The following is a 20,561-nucleotide window of genomic DNA, read 5'->3' as shown; positions in this document are numbered from 1 at the left end:
TCCAGATTTAACACTCTTAGGTGAGTTTCACATACAGAGAAAAAAAGCATTTGGTTGCTATCAGGAATTCCCTATAGGATTTTGTTCAGTGGCTCCTACTGACATTAAGAGGGAAAACCATCCCCCTACTTAATAGAAAAAATGTTGAAACATGCTTTTAACAAACATCATAAAAATAGCCACTTCCCATAAAACTAAAAGAAGCAGCCTGGGAGCATAATCTAAGATTAAAAAGCATTGTCACACTAACTATAAAAATATTACAAAGAATTAACAAACCAATTGTCAAGTAAATTGATCACTGATAGAAGACATCTGATCAATTTTTCTGCATACTATAGTATTTTTGAGCTCCAAAGTCCAACTTGTCCACTTAGAATCCCTAATCCTCCATTACTGAATTATCACTGGCTGTGTGATCATGGCAAGTCACCTCCCCTCTCTCACTCTTGGTTTATCCATAAAATGAGAGTAGTATCTGTACCAGCATCTTATGGTTGATAGGCGGATAGAACAACATCTTCCACTTAAGGCTTTCAGCAAGGTCTCTGGTGCACTATGCTCAAAAAATACTAGCAATTGGTATTATCAAAGTTATTTCTCTGATTCTAAACAATTTACCCTTATTTGGTTAATTCAACAGTTTGGCTCTATAAACTATTGAGCAGTTATTCTATCGAAAGAACTGGGCTAGAAATGTAGGTAATATCAGGGAACAAGACCTGGCACCTCTTCACAGGCTCCCCCTGCTATTCTTTGCCTGGTTAAATCCATTTTCCATCAAACTTTTAGATCTCTGCATTCATAGATGGGAGCCCTCCATCAAGTTAAGTGCCCCTCCACAGTTTTCCTAGGAGTCTCTTCTCCATATAAATTCTTAGACCACTATTTTTTAATTGTCTCTACATTTATCATCCTCTTCATTAGTCTATCAGCAACTGGACCAGAGATAAGGTGTCTGATCTCTATAGCTACCAAAGAAGTCAGTACATGACTACAAAGCTGTGATCATCAAGACAGTATGATACTGGCACAAAAACAGAAACATAGATCAATGGAACAGAATTGAGAACCCAGAAATGGGCCCTCAACTCTATGGTCAACTAATATTCAACAAAGCAGGAAAGACTATCCACTGGAAAAAGGACAGTCTCTTCAATAAATGGTGCTGGGAAAATTGGACAGCCACGTGCAGAAGAAAGAAACTAGATCATTCTCTTACACCATACACAAAGATAAACTCAAAATGGATGAAAGATCTAAATGTGAGACAAGAATCCATCAACATCCTAGAGGAGAACACAGGCAACACCCTTTTTGAACTTGGCCACAGCAACTTCTTGCAAGATACATCTATGAAGGCAAGGGAGACAAAGGCAAAAATGAATTATTGGGACTTGATCAAGATAAAAAACTTCTGCACAGCAAAAGAAACAGTCAACAAAACTAAAAGACAACCTACAGAATGGAGAAGATATTTGCAAATGACCTATCAGATAAAGGGCTAGTATCCAAGATCTATAAAGAACATACTAAACTCAACAGCAAAGAAACAAACAATCCAATCATGAAATAGGCAAAAGACATGAACAGAAATTTCACAGAGGAAGATACAGACATAGCCAATAAGCACGTGAGAAAATGCTTTGCATCACTTGCCATCAGGGAAATACAAATCGAAACCACAATGAGATGCCACCTCACACCAGTGAGAATGGGGAAAATTAACAGGACAGGAAACAACAAATATTGGAGAGGATGTGGAGGCAGGGAAACTCTTGCACTGTTGGTGGGAATGTGAACTGGTGCAGCCACTCTGGAAAACTGTGTGGAGGTTCCTCAAAGAGTTAAAAATAAAACTGCCCTACGACCCAGCAATTGCACTGCTGGGGATTTACCTCAAAGATACAGATGCAGTGAAATGCCGCAACACCTGCACCCCAATGTTTCTAGCAGCAATGTCCACAATAGCCAAACTGTGGAAGGATCCTCGGTGTCCATCGAAAGATGAATGGATAAAGAGATGTGGTCTATGTATACAATGGAATATTCCTCAACCATTAGAAACGACAAATACCCACCATTTGCTTCGACGTGGATGGAACTGGAGGGTGTTATGCTGAGTGAAGTAAGTCAATGGGAGAAGGACAAACATCATATGGTCTCATTCATTTGGGGAATATAAAAAATAGTGAAAGAGATTATAGGGGAAAGGAGAGAAAAGGAGGGAGGGAGACAGGGACATGAGAGACTCCCTATCCGCAGATTGGTGACATCCGCTGCTGTGCAGGTCATAGCACTCCAGAACCATTGACCTCTTTAGAGAAGCCAGCTCTTCAAAAGACAACAGAAACTACAAGTCGGAATGCCCTCCAACACATTTTGCAGGCAAGCTGGACAGAGCACCTTCATCTGTCCTGAAACAGAGCCACTTTTACTCAGGCTTCCACCTTAAAGCTTAGAAATAATTGAAAGGAAATGTCTAAGGTTTCAAAGACCTAGTGAAATGGATGCCTGTGGAATAGAATGATTCCTCCTCCTCTTGCTCCTCAAAAGAAAATATATATATATATATATATATATATATATATATAAATAACATTTTTTATCACACCAAATATCACCAATTTGGGTGATATTTCCCCAAAAGGGAGACAGAACATGAGAGACTCCCTAACTCTGGGATACGAACAAGGAGTGGTGGAGGGAGGTGGGCGGGGGGATGGGGTGACAGGCACTGAGCCGGGCAATTGACGAGATAAGCACTGGGTGTTATGCTATATGTTGGCATATCGAACTCCAATAAAAAAAATATACAAAAAAAAGAAGTCAGTACATGATCAACATTTAATAAAACTTGTTGAGTGAGTGAATATACTCACTAAGAAATAATTCTATTAAATTACTCTAACCTATAAAATTAATAAAATCCATAGACAAATTTATCGACAACCATAATGAAAGGCATTCTATGGTGATTTCCAGAACAGAAGTACCCAGAAAAGGTGCTATATGTGCACCATGAACATTTGAGAAAATGCCAGGTGGAAAACCCAGCTAGTAGAGGTTGACATTTGACCTGAACCTTGACTTCTGGTCTAACAGAGACGAGACAAGAAGAAAGAAAGGTACACATTAGAAATGGAAATTACTGTGAAGAAGTGAGAAAGTGCCCCTTAAATATGGCTTCAAACAGGAGCTTCATGGATGAAAGGAGGAGATTAGTCTAAATCAAATTACAAGGACTTTGAATGCCACACTATGGAATATGCATGTGTTCTGTGACTAGTGAGAAGCCACTGGAGGGTTTTAAGCAGACGAAAGATCAAATCAAGTATATACTTTGGGTAGCAAATTGAAAAATCAGAGTTTGAAAGCTTAAAAGCTGAAAAGCCAGTAGGGAACTTATTGCAGCAATAATAGAGAGCTGGCTGTGTGTGCAGAACAGAGAGAATGACGTGAGAGACATTTGAGAAGAAAATTCTTGTCTGTGAGTTTTAAGATGTTATAAATGACTGATACCGCATTTCTGGAAATTACAGCTCTTCAATATAAAAACGCGAGAACCTGTGAACACTTCTCCAAGTTACCTGATAACTTTGCTAGCCATTCCTCAACATCAAACACAGACTTCTTAGAACAAGGCTGGACTTGTTATAAAAAAGCAACTTAGGTGGGGCAGGGAATGGGGTGGGGTTGGGGATACTGGCTGGCTCAGTCAGTAGAGCATGTGACTCTTAATCTCCGGGTTGTGAGTTCTAGTCCCATGTTGAGTGTAGAGATTACTTAAAAATAAAATGTTTAAAAAAAAAAAGAAGAAGAAGAAGAAGGAAGGAAAGAAAAGAAAAATGGCTTTGGTTTCATCAGTCACAACTTCTGAGCAGCACAAAGAACAAAGAACCAGAAAGCCTCACACCATTGGGGTAACAGTCCCTCACTGGGTGGGGCTAAAACTCATACTGCAAGTCGTGTGGGGCACTCGAGGAGACCTATGTTCACTTCTGAATCAAAGAGTTGCATTTATATACATTCTGTGATTTCAAGGATATGCTTTTAGCAAATGACTCTTGGCAGTCACATGAGGAAATGAGCAGCCATTAGAACTGAACAATGTGGAAAATCTTCACCAAACTGCATCCTGGACCTTCGTGCCCAGGTGGAGTGCCTAGATACCACCAACTTCCCTTATGGATAAATGAGTCTTCTAAAATGCAAAACGTGGCGGTGGGGAGGGAGCATTAAATAGCACACATTTTATTTGCCAAAAAAACTCTGCAAATACTTCATGACAGAAAAAGAGTACACGAGGGGAGCTCTAATTAAGCCTTCCACATCCAAGACTCCAGGGCACTTACCCAACACACAACTGGAAATTTTAGTGCAATTAACTGTACTGATATTTAGGGGCTTAAAGTTGAATAAACAAGCTAGAGTCTGGTGTGTGGCAACTATCAGAAGAATAAAGTAAAGAGAACCCTGGCCAGGGAGGGGGAGGAGCAGGCTGGGGGTAGGGGCGGGGCATAAAGGCTTTAATCACCATCAATCCTTTAAACCCTCATCATGCAGGCTAACTCACATAGGTGTGTGTGCTTCCTAATGGTCTTCTTCCATTTGTCTGCTTGACATCTAGTCAACATCCAATGCACCTGTCTACTTCAAATCTTATTTTGGAAGGATGAGGAGGAGAAGTCAATGTTACGGTCATCCTTCTTCTCAGCACTCCTTTTAACCTCTGCTTCTGAGACCCATGGCCCTGATGAACTGAGACTTGGAAGTCAGGCAGACCGGGTTTAAATAGTCCTCCACAGTGGGTACACAGCAAAATCACCTGGGTGATTCTGGAGTCATTCTTGATTCAAATGTGCAGCCAGCATTGAAAATCCACTTTTGCAGACACACTAGAATGTTAGCTTCCGTCCCTCTTCCTGCTGCGTGTTCCTGTTTTCCAAATCACAGAAAAAATGCCTTCCCTGCCCTCCTCCGTCCATCGTCCATCGGAGCCTCTCCATAAATTGCTTTCCTCAACTTCAACTATTTCCCTCTCTGGGCCTGCTCCAGTCCACGGTACCTGATAGCCCTCACTCTTCTTATTGATTTACTTATTTTTACTTACTTGGAGTTTATTACAATTGCTTTGTTTTGTTTTTCTAGCATAGCACCTGGCACAGATTAAGCATTCCCAGAAAAAATAGCTTCCTGCTTCCTTTAGGTTGGAAAATTTAACTTCTAATCACAATAAGGTATTAAAGTTGGTCCCTTGAAGGCAAAATAAACAAATATAGGGAAGTCACAAACATTCCAGACTCTTAAAGAGCCCTTATATTCACTTTCTTCACTCTAGAATTGCCAATTCCCTCCTACAGGAGCCATAAAAATAATGGCTTGCTATGAGCCCGGCATGTTTTAAAAGTTTGACATCTACGAACTCATTTAATCCCCACAACTACTGAAAGATGTAGGTCCTAATTTGATTGGCATTTTACAGATGAGTAAACCGAGGCACAGTGAGCTACACAGATCATACCCAGGAAGGAGTCAAGTCAGAAACCTAAGCTGCCTGCCTCCCAAACCTGCACTTAACTCACCCTATTACATATTAGCAATTCTCATTATTTGATGACTTTAACGTTCCCATAAATAGTAAATCAGTGAATAATAAACCATTGCTCCAATACAGCCCTGTATTTCCTACAAGCTTCTGATCATACTATCTCCATCAACTAGTCAATACATACCCTCATTTCATGTGTGTTTCTGTTTAAAGATATCTTATTTCACACATACTATTGATTCATTAACATTGAACTCATAGCCAACAGCACTATAACTCAGGCCCAAAGTTTATCTAACACACGTACTTTCCACAGCCTTGATCAGACACATCACAGCCTTCTTGCACTTAGGAGCATTAGCCAGCACTTCAGCATTAGGCTTGGGAGTCATTTTAAACAGCAAAGTTACCAGCAAAAAGCACAAAAATTTAAAAACAAAAACAAAAAACGTGGCACCACACAGACCTGAACAGGATACTTGTTTACAACAGAAGATCTGACACAAGAAGGCAGAGAGTCACCTTGTTTGACCTCATCTGGGAACATGCATGTCAGATGACTCAAATTTTTCACTACTCTCCACATGTCTGAGAATGATGCAGAAAGTGCCATGAATTCTGATTTGGGGGTTACAAATAAATTTTAGTGAGGAGGCAACTTCGTAAAGATGGAATCTGCAAATAATGGGAATCAACTGTATGTGGAATACCCGTTGGATTTCTAAAAGTAGAAACTTTTATTCCTGAGAGAGGGGTATTCACAAATTCCCCATATTCCTCCAATCCTATCTAAAGATCCACTCTTGACAGGCCATTTTCCCATGAAGCAACCTGAGCGAATCACTATTGGTGCTTCCTACCTGGCACCGGCCATTCACTCAGCTAAAAGTTGCTCAAGACTTCCATGTGCCATGCACTGCTAAGAGCTGAGAGAAATGTAGTGAATAAGATATGGTCTCTGTCTGGACCAATGCTCAGGGATTAGAATTAAGAGAGTTCCAAAGGTCCCACAAGTTTTCCAGATAACTAAAGAAAATAAGTTCTCAATGTAACTAAATTGTATCTTGTACTCAAATTAAAATGTACATCCTTTCTCTCTGGATTGCTTGAAATATTCCAGCAGAAATAAATACAACCATTTTTATGGTCTTCCAAGAAAAAACAGATGTAACAGTTAACATAATGGACCCCTAAAATCAACTATGTTTCTGACAATGTTGTATTGTGAAAATCTTACAAAAGCAAAAAGCAAAAACAAAAACAAAAAAAGCACAATTTAAAATACTCTCCTCATACAAATAAAATGAATCACGGATGTACCACCTTTGCCTGTTGGAAAAGAACAATTTTTTTGTTTTTGTCACCAGAATCGGAAGTTCCAATCAGCTTCAACTGCCACATGGATCTAGAACCCTGAAACAGGAGAGAGTGGTCCAGGTTGCACTTCACCAAATATACATTCAGAAGACTGGGGCCTTAGGACTCTACCCATTCATGCAAGGAGATTCCTGGCAACTGTGTGCTAACACTGATACGTGAACTGCTCAGAATATAAAAATGCATTCTATTTCACCTATGCCACTGATGAGCTACACAATTTCACAATTTCAAGGTAGTCAAATGAATGAATCCATGAATGAGTTGTCAAAGCAATTCCACTAAGTGAAAATTTCTTCCTGTTCTGTTTTGTCTTAAACTTAGAGACGAGAGAAAAAATGCTTTTAAAACTTTTAATGTAGGGACACCTGGGAGACTCAGTGGTTAAGCGTCTGCCTTTGGCTCAGGTCGTGATCCCAGGGTCCTGGGATCGGATGAGTCCCACATCCGGCTCCCCGCAGGAGCCTGCTTCTCCCTCTGCCTGTGTCTCTGCCTCTCTCTCTCTCTGTGTCTCTCATAAATAAAAAAATAAAATCTTTGGAAAAAAAAAAAACTTTTAATGTAGCTAATGCTATTCTGGGTGATACTTAACACCCCTGGCTTTTCCATGCTAGGTAGGAACTCTATTGAACCCTGTTCCAAATTTCATTAAAATAACAGATGAAACAGGTCAATAAAGAAATAAACCAGGAAAAGGTGGAAGAAAAAAATCTGGGAATACTTAGACGGGGCAACTAAAACAAGAAAAAAGAAAAAAAAAAGGAAGAAAGGAAGGAAGCAAGCTTGATAGGGGAAAAGAAGCCAAAAGGAGTTTAAAGAACCTTAGAAAACAAAGCGAAGAGAAAAGAAAATATGAGAACGGACTACCACGAAAAAAAATTCAGCAGAGGAAAGAGGTAATATGCCAACGTAAAAATTACTATTTCTAACATCATTTAGTTGCAGGAAATTAAAAGAAAATTGTCTTTTACTTGCAGGGTCTCAGAAAAAAATCTCAAGTCTTTCGATGAGAAAAGTGAGTCCAGTTGCCAAGAACACTGCCCAAGAAGCAGTGCCCAGCACGCCCGCGTCGGCTGCGGGCTGCCAGGCCCTCCGCGCACCGCCGGGGGAACAGGGAGGAGCACCCCCGGGAGGATGCAGGCTGGAGTGGGAGCAGGGAGCCCAGGGAGGCTTTGGGACCAGACAGCTCTGCAGCTTCTGAGAGCTCGATGGACGATGGATGTGAGTGTGTGAACACTAAATCACAGAGGCCATTTGCTCCCCCTAGGAACTAACTACATTTGGGGAACTCTCAAAAAAGAAGAACCCGATCTGAGTTTACCCAGGACTTATTTGGAAATATCTAATCCTGAACATTTTTCAGTTAGCTTCATTAGCTTTAAGTGAATGTCTATAATTTTCCCAAGGCATAATTCACAGAACGTAGAAAAATACATGACAAAGTAGCCTACTATCTCACCCGCGGTAACACATTTCATTAAAGCAGATGTTATGGGAGTAGACTGAGGACCTAATTTTGTCCATCTAAAAAGGAGACATAAAAAAAAAAAAAAATCCAGGCTTGTTTGGAGTTTTCTTTTTAAATTTCTCATGTAGTACTTATTAGAATTATGGTATTAATATTACTGATAACATCAGTAATTGACTATTACTCAATTGACATTGATTGTTTCTTAAATTATAACTACGCAAAAATAGATGAAGTACATTAAAAGGATTTGATTTCTGAGTAGGATACACATCTCCAGGCTATATAACAGGCATCTAGAACTACTGCCTACCACAGTGGACACCAGTACTTTCTTGTCACCACTGTCACCATTCTCATCCTCACCACCACTATGATTCCTCCATCATCCCACCATATCACTTACAAGTGTCAGTCACCTCGTTTTCTATTTGACCTAGCTTCTTGAAATTCTTGAAATTATTACTTTACCAAACTACATAAAATTTCATCAATTGGGACCAAAATACTTGTCTTTTCTATCTTTCACATATTTAATAGGTTCTAAACATACACATATGATTGAAAATGTTGATTAATGCCAAGCTTCCCTCAGAATCCCTAATAACATCCTGCAAAGTGCAGAACTCGGTAATTATGGTTTCTTCCCTCTCGAGATCGAGAATATCATAAAGGTGCATCCTTAACCTCCAGCCCACTGAAGTCTTCAGATTTCAGAGGGCAGCAGGAGGTTATGTGTTAGGAGCGCAGCAGGGAACAGCTCACACACACCTTTTTTTAAAAGGGGTATTATCTATCAACTCATTGGCAGAGTTTAAAATCTAAAACAAAACTATTTGATGGCTTTGATGGGCTGCCTCATTTCTATAAAATCCCTCACAGTTTCACTTTGGTTGCTTTGTGTTTGAGTGGCTGTATTTTGGGGATTTATAAATCATCTTTCTCTGGAGTGTGCATCTTGGTTCTGAACAGTTGTGGCTATCCTGTTTTCCTTCTTCAAAAAGCAAACGGAGTCTTGGAATTAAACTAAATGACTAACTTGTCCTATCCATTCAATGTATCCTGTAAAAGGAGGGAACACACTTAGTATGCTGCTCCTTGTACTGCGTTCTTCTAAAGTTACATTAAAAATAATACTGATGTCACAAGGAGGAGTCAGATGTATTCATTTTGTGCTGAGTGGGTATTTTAGAAAAAAATATAATTACAATTATAGATTTCCTTATGTAAAACTATTTTCATATAATCAGGGTTTTGATTTTTTTAATGTATCTACAAATAAATGTTATTTATGATAACCCAGGCTGCAAACAAATGTTGTAGATTTTAATAAAGATTTTATTTAAATTTGACTTCCACAGAAAATGATTTCACACTGTCATTAATTAATATTTGTAATGAAACTCCTGAGCACTTAAATCTTTCCTTTCCTACTATCTTTTAGCTTGCAAAAGCACTGGAATGAATATTAATATGTGAAAGAAATAATAAAATGTTGAATGCTTGTGTAGCTTATGTACTACCTTCCTATACATGATCCACTTGACAAAATTATTAATATCTTATCATTAACAGAAACCATGTCATCTTTTATACTTTTTCCTATATCTGTTGTTCCTGTCATTGTTGATATCTTGCCCCTGTCTTTTATGTTCTTAAAACAATAAGAAACCCAAATGCTAAATCTGAATTTTCCCAAACGATGAATGTCATATCCGAAATACATTCACAAAAGCAATCCAAGGATCCAAATTAAATGAGTGTGAGAAAGAAGATTAGAATAAGTGGCAATTATCCTTCAGGGGCTTTCTACCAAACAGGTACAAGCCACATGGAGTAGGTGAAAATGAAACGGGGATTCAAGATGTGAATCCATTTTTCAACCTAAAATACACTCATTCCCAAGGCAATATGTGGTTCCTTCCCTAAACCAACACAAAATGTCAGGTGAACAGTTAACAACTCAAATGAATGAAATAAGTAAGAACAGACAGAAAGAGTGCTAAAATATCACCGAAATACAAGGAAAGAATTACTGGAAACTTGAAAACTAGCTCTTCAAATCTCTCTCTAGAAATGAGCCTTATTTAAAGTTGAGACATCGTTTTTAAATGATCGCCAATGAACACATATTCATTCAAAATATGCATACAGCCAACAGGCAAATTCCTACGACATTGATTTTGATGCTAAAGATCTGTGTGTTTGTCAAGTTTTGGGGGGAGAAGTGGGTACAATTTAGCCTTTAAGAATACTGAGTAGTTAAAAAAACAAAACAAACAACAACAACAACAAAAAGAATACTGAGTAGTAAAACTGAAATGAACACGGAGCACTAAATACTTAATTTGAATTTTTAAAAACACAGTGGAAATAATTATATTTCATCTTTAGTTTTATTTAAACCTCCTAAGTTGTTTGAACACTAAGAAGGAACTGAGGATAAGGCAATTCTCAGTTACCTTCATCAGGAAATTTTAAGTAATACACCTTGCAAAGCCACAGCATGCGTGCTTACAATGTATCCCCTCTCAACAATTTGTTGGGGCACATGACAATCTTCCTCACATATGCCCAGGGCAGTTTTACCTATTGCATTTCTTTATACGGATATGGCTGGACATTATGGCCATTAGAATAAAGTAACCATAGCATCTTAATGCTAAATAATATGAACTTCACATAAATTCTCTGAACATCCCAGTGGGACATTCAAGTAGACAATTCACATGACAACATCATTTTACAAATGGAAAAGTTAAGAATTAGAAGTAATAAAGCTTACTCCAACTGGCCTGAAGACATCAGCTAATTTATAGGGGGAAAATAAAATAAAGACAAGCAAGATACCTTTTTGGTTTGTGTAGCTAAAACAACTAGTCACTTACCTAAATTTTTTTTGTTTTTTACTGACCATAACATGTTAGGCCTCCAACTTTCAAATGTCCATGGTAAGAAATACATTTTATATCGGAGTCAGCACATAAAAGCATATATAATTAAAACAAATTTTCAGGAAACAAAATCCACCCTTACTAAATATTATGCCCTCCGATATTTTTGATTATATTCTTTTCTATTTTATTCCTTAAAAAGAAAAAAAAAAGTGTTCCAGACTCACTAAGCTGATTTCATGATCCCCTGGATCATAACAAGCAGTTTGAAAACGCTGCTTTCAACCCCCAAAACTTTGATAACTACTGAAGACAACAGATGGTTTCTAAAAGAGCTTAATCGATTTTTTTCTTTTTACCCAGAGTTATTCAAACAGGAAAACTGAGAGGGCAAAAATACTAAATAACATCTGTCCATTTGAAACAACACTTGTATAGTGTCAACTCGTCCTCCCTGGTTACCCAGAAGCCAAATTCAAACCAAAGAATAAGGATGCTATAGGAAATAAACTGCAAAGGGAAAATCATTCTAAAACTGAGTTTCCACATTAAAATCCAATGTATGAGTTTTTAACTTTATTATTGAAGTTCCAGATCATTTTTTTCATTATCCTAAACATATTTGAATATCATCTAATGCAAAAAGTTTAAGATGGGGCATATTATAGTGATATTATTTGCCACTGGGATGATGGAACAATTTTGAATTAAATGTGGTCCCCTCTTTATTTGACCATGCTCACTTTGTAATTATTAGCAAGCAGTAAATAATCCACCGAGGAGCAGTCTCATTAGCACCCATTGAAATTCAGTAGGATTAATTTGCAGTAAAAGAACTGAAAATTAAATGGAAAAGAAAATAGTTTCTGTAGTCCACCATAAGGTTATGGAATTCACATCATACCAGTGCCTTCCTTCACATCAAGGAGTTTAAAAGGTTGTGTGAATAAGACTTAATTGTTATATTTTGTTCTCACACTTAAAAAAAAGTGAGCAGAATGAATTCTATTTCTCTTTCCATTTTAAGCCTGAATTTTAACAAGTAAAATGAATTTGAAATATGCCAACTTTTTAAAAGTTTTGTTCATTCTTCATCTTTTAAGTGATAACTCAGTCTGAACCTGTCTGGCTGTGGGATGCTCTAAAGTCCTACGAGAAGGCCAAAGGTTATGGGGTATGTTCAGATACCCGAAGAGTGTGCCCTTTGATATTCTCTGGGGCCAACCTGCACCTTCTTCCTGTTTCTTCTGCTATGAATATCTCTGGAAATAGAACAGTGAATAGAAAAGGGTCCACGGCCTGCAATGCAGAAGAAGGGTCCAGGTGAGAGCGGGAGGCAAGTGCAGACACCAGTCTGCAGTCTGGCTGTGCCCAACTCAGCACCCAGCCACGTGGGTGCCCTGAGGCTTTGCAAACCCACTCCAGAGTATATCTGGCCATTGGGTGCCTAGGGCACAGGTGTTCATCAGAATCATCCACCTAAGCCCTCCCCGAGGAGGTCCATCAAGAAGAGAACAGAGAAACTGTCCAAGGTAGGTAATGGGAGAGGAGAGGGGAGGGGAGTATAAAATCCTTGGAGGTGGGGGTGGGGGGACATAAGGACACAAAACACTGGCCACTCAAGCCACAAACGTGTCCTGTGTGTGCTGGGCTTACTAACACTTCGACAGCAACCAAGAGGCACAGAATCGCGCGCTGACCCAGAACACCATTCCCGGGGCACGCTCTGCCGGGTAGGCCAGAACTGTAACTTCGCTGGCAGGGGAGTTATTTCAAAACACTCCTCGATGCGGCATGTTTTAAACTCACAAGACACCTATAAATTTTCGGCTGTCAGTAGTCCTATGCCAACAATCTGCTCCGCCACGGACCCAGCCAGATAACTCAGAAATCAGAAACTCGTTAAGTAAGACTCCTTCAACTCCTCTACGGCTCTTCTAAGGAGCGCGTTGCAATCCTAAAGCCCCGGAGCTTGGGATGGAGAGGAAGGGGGGGTGGGGGGGGGGAGTAAGTGCTAGCATTGCTTACTAAGACAAACAAACAAAAACAAACAAAAAACCATTGTCATCATAATAATAGCGCGCATATTTCCAATCAGAAATGCTGGATGAAAGAAGATTTCGCAAGCACATTAAAACCATTTCAAAAAAATAATAATAAATTAAAATGAGCTCCGCTAAACCCCCCCACCCACCCCAGACACACACACACACACACACACACACACCCCTCCAACCTTAAATACTAAAGCGGGGCATTCACTAGGAACTCCAAGAGCTTTGCGTTTATTTGCTTTGGGGTCTTCTTCCCCCTTCCCGCCCCCCGCCCCCCAAAAAAATAAGCGCAGCTCTGCACGGTTTTCCAGAATGAGTTTGGAAGCCCATGGGTTTTCAGATTTGCCGCTCATGCAGATGGGGGGGGTGGAGAATACAGTTTTCTTCCTGCTGCCAAGCGAGAGAACTCGGCTCTCGGAAGACGGGCGAAGTCTCCTCCGCCCCCCGGCCCCCGGCCCGCTGCCCCGCGCCCGGCCCCGCGGCCCCACGGCCCCGCGGCCCCGCGGCCTCCCGCGCGGCGGCCCCGTGGCTGTGGCTGCTCCCCGCCGCGGGGGCGCAGCTGCCCCCCCACGAGGCGCGGGCGGCGCGGATACCTGTAGAAGGCGGGCGGGCCGGCCTGGCGCACCGCGTAGCCGCTCGGCTCGTTCTCCAGGTAATAGGGCACCTGCTGGCCGTGGGGGTGCAGGAAGGACGAGAGCTGAGGCGGCGGGTGCAGCAGCACGGGCGGGCTCGGGGACATGCTGTTGAGCGGCGGGAAGCCCCCCAGGCCGTTGGCGCCGAACGCCGCGGCCGCCACCGCCTCGGACCCGGGGCCGTAGCCGAGGCCCGGCTGGCCGTAGAGGGGCGCGGGCGCGGCGGGCGCGGCGTTGAAGTCGTAGGCGCCCGCCTCGGGGTAGTTGTACACGGCGGGCTTGCTGCTGTCCACGTACACCTCGCCCAGGGGCCGCTCCAGGGGGATCTTGAGCTGCGGGCGGTTCAGGGAGTCCAGCTCGGGCCCTTGGATCTGGTGCAGCAGGGCCATTCCGGACGCCTTGGTGTGGAGGGTCATGGTCACGGTCCGCGGCGGCGGGCAGGGCGCGCTCCGTCCCCGGGCGCGGCGGGCGCTCAGCAGCCGGCCGGCCACCTGGAAGAAGAGCACAGCCCGCTGTTAGAGGCGGCGCCGCGCGGGTCCCGCGGCGGAGCGAGCCGCGGCCCTGCCCCTGCCCCTGCCCCTGCCCCGGGAGCCGGAGCCCGCGCGTCCCGCGGAGCCGCGCTGCGGGGCTGCCGGGCTGCCGGGCTGCCGGGCTGCCGGGCGCGCTCAGCCAACTCCCGGCTCCGCGTCTCCAACTTTAAGTACCGGTCTCCCGCGCTCATATGCATTACAAAGGTGCTGGAAGCCGGCCAGGGGCTGTTGCCTTGCACTGACATTGGTTTAAACATCACTCCCGGGCGGGCGCGCAACTCGTTTTGGAGCGATCCCAAAAAAACCAGCTTCCCTGAACTTTACTTTACTGGTCGCTGCTGCAGGGAGGCTACATTTCACGGCAGGAGGGCGGGGGCGCAGAAGGATCTCCTAAAGGTGGCCTGGGGATGACGACGTGTACAACAAACTCGCAAGACCAAGGCAGGGGCCGGCTTTCTCCACCGCGCTGCCTTATGTGCCCCATGCCAGACTCCAATCTATCTCTGTTTGTCTCTCTTTCTGTTTGATCCACTCTCCTAGTTGGCTGGAAATATGTAGTGTGTACATAGAATGACCCTGGGGAGGGCCACTCTGTAACTGAGATATGGCAGATAGAATGGGGTGTGCGGTTGCATGTGCAGCCAGCCACAGACAGCTATATTTAGCAGCTGCAGGGACTGAGAGGATAGAGACATCTGGGGAGAAGAGGGGAGGAGATTCAAGGTGCACCTGTAGGAAGAGCCGCACTTTGCAATCCGCAGAGTGATACCAGCCCTCAGTTTCCTCATCTGCAAAATTCCCCTAGAGTGGTCCCTCCTAGCCAGGACCTTTCTGAGATGCTCCCAGCCTGACTTGTATGTTTGTGTTGGACCGCGGTACTGTACTTGCTCCCATTATGAATTCTCATGTGAATGATGATTCACAAAAACCTTTGGTTAGGCACACATGGGTGTTCGTGTCTTCCACAGGTTATGCAACCAAAACTTCAGAAAGCTAAATACGAAATGTGACCTTTTCATACAAAATGTAACCTCAGTTCATTAACCGGATCTTTGGCCACTATGTTACACTGTTGGTCTAACCAACAAATTCGGAAATGCAATGCTACGTTTCTGTTTTTTATTCCTGCAATTCAACCTTCTCCATTCACTTGGCTAGGATATGCAGAGTCAGATATTCAGATGAAAAAGGAATAGAAAAAAGTTTTGAACTGAATTAAACTCTAAACATGCACACCAACACAATATATATGTACGTATTCACACAAGAGGTGGCAAATATATTGTGCACCCACAATCTTGGGGAGTCTATACTTTCCTAATAAACTTCCCTTGCCCCAGCCTAATAGACTCTGATACAACTATCTGATATGACCATTAATGCTTTGCTTTAATTGCTATCCCAAACACCCAACAGACTACCTAACAAACATTCATGGCACACATAAATGCCACGGTTACTGTGACTAACAATATTTTTAAAAATCTTTTTATACTAATAACTACACATTTTACCTGGTTCTTACAAGAACAAACAGACCATTTCTGGACAGTATGCAGAGTCGTTGGTTTAATAGGAAGACAAAATTGAGCTTAGCATCAATAACCATAGATTGTAAGCAAAAAAAGGGTTAAAAACACATTAGGTAAATCACAGATATTTCTCTTTATGGCCAGCAACCATTACTTTCCAAAGCAATTTTTTTTTTTTACAGATGATTTCGTTCCCATAAATCACACTTTCAATTTTCAAATGTCTTTTCTAAGCACATACAAAAAGCACTTCATAGGGTTCTTAAAAATCTGCACCCACCAAATTATACATAAATTACACAAAGAATCCTACAAGTCCTGGAAGAAAAAGGAGATGCACACATAGACCCACTGAAAACAGCAAATCCTCATCTCCCTGCTAGGATACAGACACTGGCCAGAAAGGTAAGTTGCTTTCTCAAAATGCTAAAGCTACAAAGAGAGAAATCAAAACAATCCTACCCTGCTGGATCAAGAGCGTCTTTCCAGAAATGTTCCATGGGCTTGTAGAAGTCAAGGGCTGAGGCAGTGAGAAGGAAGGAAGGAATGTGCTCGCATGTGCGTGTAGCTCCGTGTGTGAGCGAGGCAGAGCGTGTGTGGATGTGTTTGTGTGTGGAATGGCAGGGATTCGGGAAGCAGCCAGTAGGCAGGGCACTTGGCAGCCCCTCCCGACAAACACAGCAGCTGGGCTGCTGCAGGGAGCTGGATGAATGGCAGTGGGGAGTAAGGAGAAGCTTGCTGTCTGCTCATGGAGAGCAGAGTGGCACAGCTAGAGTCAGCGTTATTGGGGAGAAACAAAACCCCAGCCCCATTTGCTCCTTATCCTTGGAGCCTGGAAAGCACCCCGTGCTTTCTGCTGCCACCCTATGCAAGAGGGAAAACAGGCTTGCTGTAAATCATAGGCTTATGGCTAAAATAGAATGCCAGTCAAAAGTGTATGAATATCAAGTTTACAAAATGTGACATGGGCGGTTTTTCCTGAAGAATATAATTTAACAATAAAAGCCTTCTGGAATACACTTGGATCAAATGCCTTGCTGGCCCCAGCCCCCTAGTCTCTGAACAGACACACTATTGCCGTGCCTCCGATTGCACCAGGAAACCAGACTTTGGAATAAATGTTTTGGCATTCTAGGGATGTGTTTCCAGCTGAAATGTAATACTCCTCCACCTCGTTAACCAAAGCCACAAACCTTTCCACGAATAGCTCAGTTGACTGCTTTCTGTAAACATATGACAAAAAATATATATTATTGAAAGCCTAGGGTATGAAGATAAGACAAAGGTGGACACCTCTGTTTTAAACTGATTTTAGGCTCTCTGGGTGTGCTGGCATTGACCATGGAGAGCGAGGGTCTCTCACTTCAAAGAGGTGCCCTGCCTGGATGGATCCACCTGGTCCTCAACTTTTCTCCTGACCATGGTACTAACAACACAATAATAAGGTGGCTCCCTTTTTTGCCCTCACCCAAGGTCCCAGGACACGTGACGCCTAGTGGAACCTTTGTTGCCAGACATTAGTCATGGCCTTGGGTATTAAATAACTCTCATCACAATGCCAGGAGTGGCCAGTCTCTGGCCCTGGGACCCTACGCAGTTACCGAGGTATTATGAGTGGCTCTGGAGAGCAGTGCAAAGAAAGAAGTAAAAAGTTATATAAAACAGAGTTACAAAAATGTTAATGTCATGTTGCAAACATATCTTTCATGCTTTAAAAGACCCAAAACGTTGCAATATTAGAGCAGAGAAGCAGCTCCCTCCACAATCAGCTGTAAAGACAAATATTGAAAAGACAGTTACACTTCTTCGGTGACAGTGGCGAATCCCAACTCCCCCTTAGGTTAACGGTGGCCCCCATGCACTGGGCCAGTCCAAAACTGTGCAGGAAGGAAGAAGGGAAGGAAGGCGAGGGGGAAAAAGAAGGAAGAAAGAAAAGAAAGAAGGAAAAATGAAGGAGACTCTGTAAATAATCTTCCTAGACTTTGATTTGCTGAGAGCAGCAGTGAAGGTGAGTCCACTAAAGGCAGTTTTCTTGACTGCTCTCTCTCCAGCCTTCTCTTCCTTCTTCCTGGTCAGCTCCACCTCCCAGGCTTGGGGACAGGGTCGGGGGAGGTACTGCACCTTGCCGGTTTTCCTTTGCTGCTTCTGGGAAACTCCAGGGCAGCCAGCTCCCAGCTCTCTGCCCCCCCCCCTTCCCTCTCCACGGGGTCCCGCTGCAGGTGCTCAGGTGCTCACCCACTGTCACGACTGCCCGGTCCTGGCAGGTGAAGAAGGGGCGGCTCTCGCTCTCGCTCTCTCTCCCGCTCCGCCGCCGAGTATATCTCCGGACCCACTTTTCCAGCGTCTCCTGGGCATTTCTGGCTGGCTCGAAATATGAGTCATCATGCTCTCTCCCACAAACATGACGTCCTTCTCAACCCTGGACTATGAACAGCATCCCTGTCCCTCCGGTCGGTCGCCGGACGACAGTCTCCCAGTCTTCTGGGATGGCTGTCTCTCCCTCCCTGGCCTTCCACATTGCCACATTGCTGAGCATTCTAGAAGAGCTGCCTCTCCCCGTCCCTCCGCTTCCATCAGGCTTCTTCGGCTGGCATCACCTTACTCGTTACAAGAGCCTCCTAGGGACCTGTCTGCCTCTCTATTCCCCCTACTTCTTAAATCCTGCTGCCTTTTAGCTCCGAGGATCTCATTGCTTCAGGATCCATCCTCTGAGGAGCTGGCTCTAGCCCTTCCCCAGCTCATAGCTCCCCCGGGGGCTCAGGCCTTCCTCCTGCCTCCTGTACCTCCTCTAACAACTTGTAGACAACTTGTACCCCGTGCTGCAGACAAACACCCCCCCCCTTCCCCCAGCGCGCTGAGCACTCACAGCTTTCCTGATGACATCCTCTCTGCCTACAACCCCTGTTTCGCTGGTTTGTCAGGGGCCAGCACACTCGTTTTCAAGGTCCGGGCCAAATCCTACCACAACCGTAAAGTCTTTCTTTATTCCTTCTTAAAAGGAGTTTCCTCTCCACTGAACACCAATGATATTCTCACACATTTATTACAATCTTCTTTAAATGGGTTATTAATAGGGGCACCTGGGTGGCTCAGTGGTTGAGCATCTGCCTTTGGCTCAGGTACTGATCTCAGGGTCCTGGGATTGAATCCCACATCAGGTTCCCTGCAGGAAGCCTGCTTCTCCCTCTGCCTATGTCTCTGCCTCCCTCTCTGTGTCTCTCATGAATAAATAAAATCTTTTTTTAAAAAGAGTTATTAATAAGTTTTTTAATATGTTAAAAACTCCCCCCCTGTCCTGCTCAGAAGCTCCTTGAGAACAAGGCCCGTATAGAATAGAATTATTTGGGAATTTGCTGAGTGCCTAGCACTGTGCCTGGTCATATCAGGTCATCAAATATTGGCTAATTTATTAATCCAGATACTTAGATGAATAAAACAGTATCACATTTATCTGATAACCATCTCTAAAAGCCAAATTTCCATGTCACATTCTACCATTTTCAGAAGTGTTTTTGCCAAATGATTATCTTTGTATCCTCATACTGTCTGAAGCCATAAAGTCAAAATTCAAATTCATACCATCTTGAAGATTAAGCCTGCAATTCTTGGCAGCATGACTCACGAGAGAGCTCTGAATTTTTAGTTCGTAACCAGATAATACTATGACCAAACATAGTTTCTTCTCTAGCTCCATTAAAAGCTTTTTACATTTACAAAAACATTATTCCCCCAACAGAAACATGAAAGGAAATAAATGTGGAATTATTTCCAAAACAGCTTATAGTACTAGAGATGGTTCCTTCACTCCAAGACATGAAGGTATGGCTGTGTCTAAACTGATCATTACTTTGATTAAAAATTCTCTGTTTAGGGGTGTACCTAGGTGGTTCAGGCAGTTAAGTATCCGACTTGATTTTGGCACAGGTCAAGATATCAGGGTCGTGAGATCGACTTGAAGCCCCACATCAAGTTCCATGCTGGGTATGGAACCTACTTGGGATTCTCTCTCCCTCTCCTTCTGCCCTCCCCGACTTGTGCACGCTCTCTAAATAAAATTAATAAAGAATAAAAAAAATTAAAATGCTCTGTTTGGGAGCTTGTCTTTGTGCATTTATTTGACACCATTCATTTTCCTCCAAAGTAAAAGAAAAAGGAACTGTCTTTTAAGTTTTGCTCATTTTAAAAAGAATTCAGCCTATTTGTTTTAAGGGTTTGGGTGCTCTTAGACTTTTTACAGCTGACCTTCGAATTTTGTATATGCAGTGAAATGCACATATTTTCATGTGTACAGTTGGTGAGTTAAATAAATGGGCATGCCCTCGTAACAATCATCTCAGTGAGGTGACAGAGTATTTGCAGAACTTCCATGAAAGTTCCCTTCATGCCCTGCCCTGGTTGACCCCTAACCCTTCTAGGCAACCACTGTTCTAATTTCGGCACTAATTTCATAGATTTATTTTGCCTCTTGGCCCAGAATGTGGACCATGACCTCTTACAAATTGGAGCACATACACCCCATTTCC

At 42.8% G+C, this 20,561-nt stretch overlaps 1 protein-coding gene and 1 long non-coding RNA gene across 4 annotated transcripts in view; one reads left to right on the top strand and one right to left on the bottom strand.

The window, feature by feature from the left end:
- Positions 1-16,701, bottom strand: part of ESR1 (estrogen receptor 1) — a 277,313-nt gene extending 260,612 nt beyond the window's left edge. Inside the window, exons 1-2 of one of the 3 annotated variants that reach the window (XM_077896962.1) lie at positions 16,501-16,701; positions 13,938-14,467 (exon numbers count right to left, since the gene is read on the bottom strand). In XM_077896962.1, coding sequence (XP_077753088.1) covers positions 13,938-14,392 — 455 coding nt within the window. In that variant the 5' untranslated portion in view covers positions 14,393-14,467; positions 16,501-16,701. The remainder of the gene's footprint in view (positions 1-13,937; positions 14,468-16,500) is intronic. The other 2 variants (XM_077896968.1, XM_077896956.1) reach the window with 2 other exon arrangements.
- On the top strand, positions 13,902-20,085 carry LOC144313746 (uncharacterized). Its single transcript, XR_013379381.1, has 4 exons — positions 13,902-13,996; positions 17,879-18,046; positions 19,775-19,857; positions 19,963-20,085. It is a non-coding gene; the product is annotated as an uncharacterized LOC144313746 (long non-coding RNA).
- The last annotated feature ends 476 nt before the right edge of the window (positions 20,086-20,561 follow it).

The sequence above is a fragment of the Canis aureus genome, chromosome 1 (genome assembly GCF_053574225.1).
Source record: "Canis aureus isolate CA01 chromosome 1, VMU_Caureus_v.1.0, whole genome shotgun sequence".
NCBI lineage: Eukaryota > Metazoa > Chordata > Mammalia > Carnivora > Canidae > Canis > Canis aureus.
This window is presented reverse-complemented; position numbering and strand designations above follow the sequence as displayed.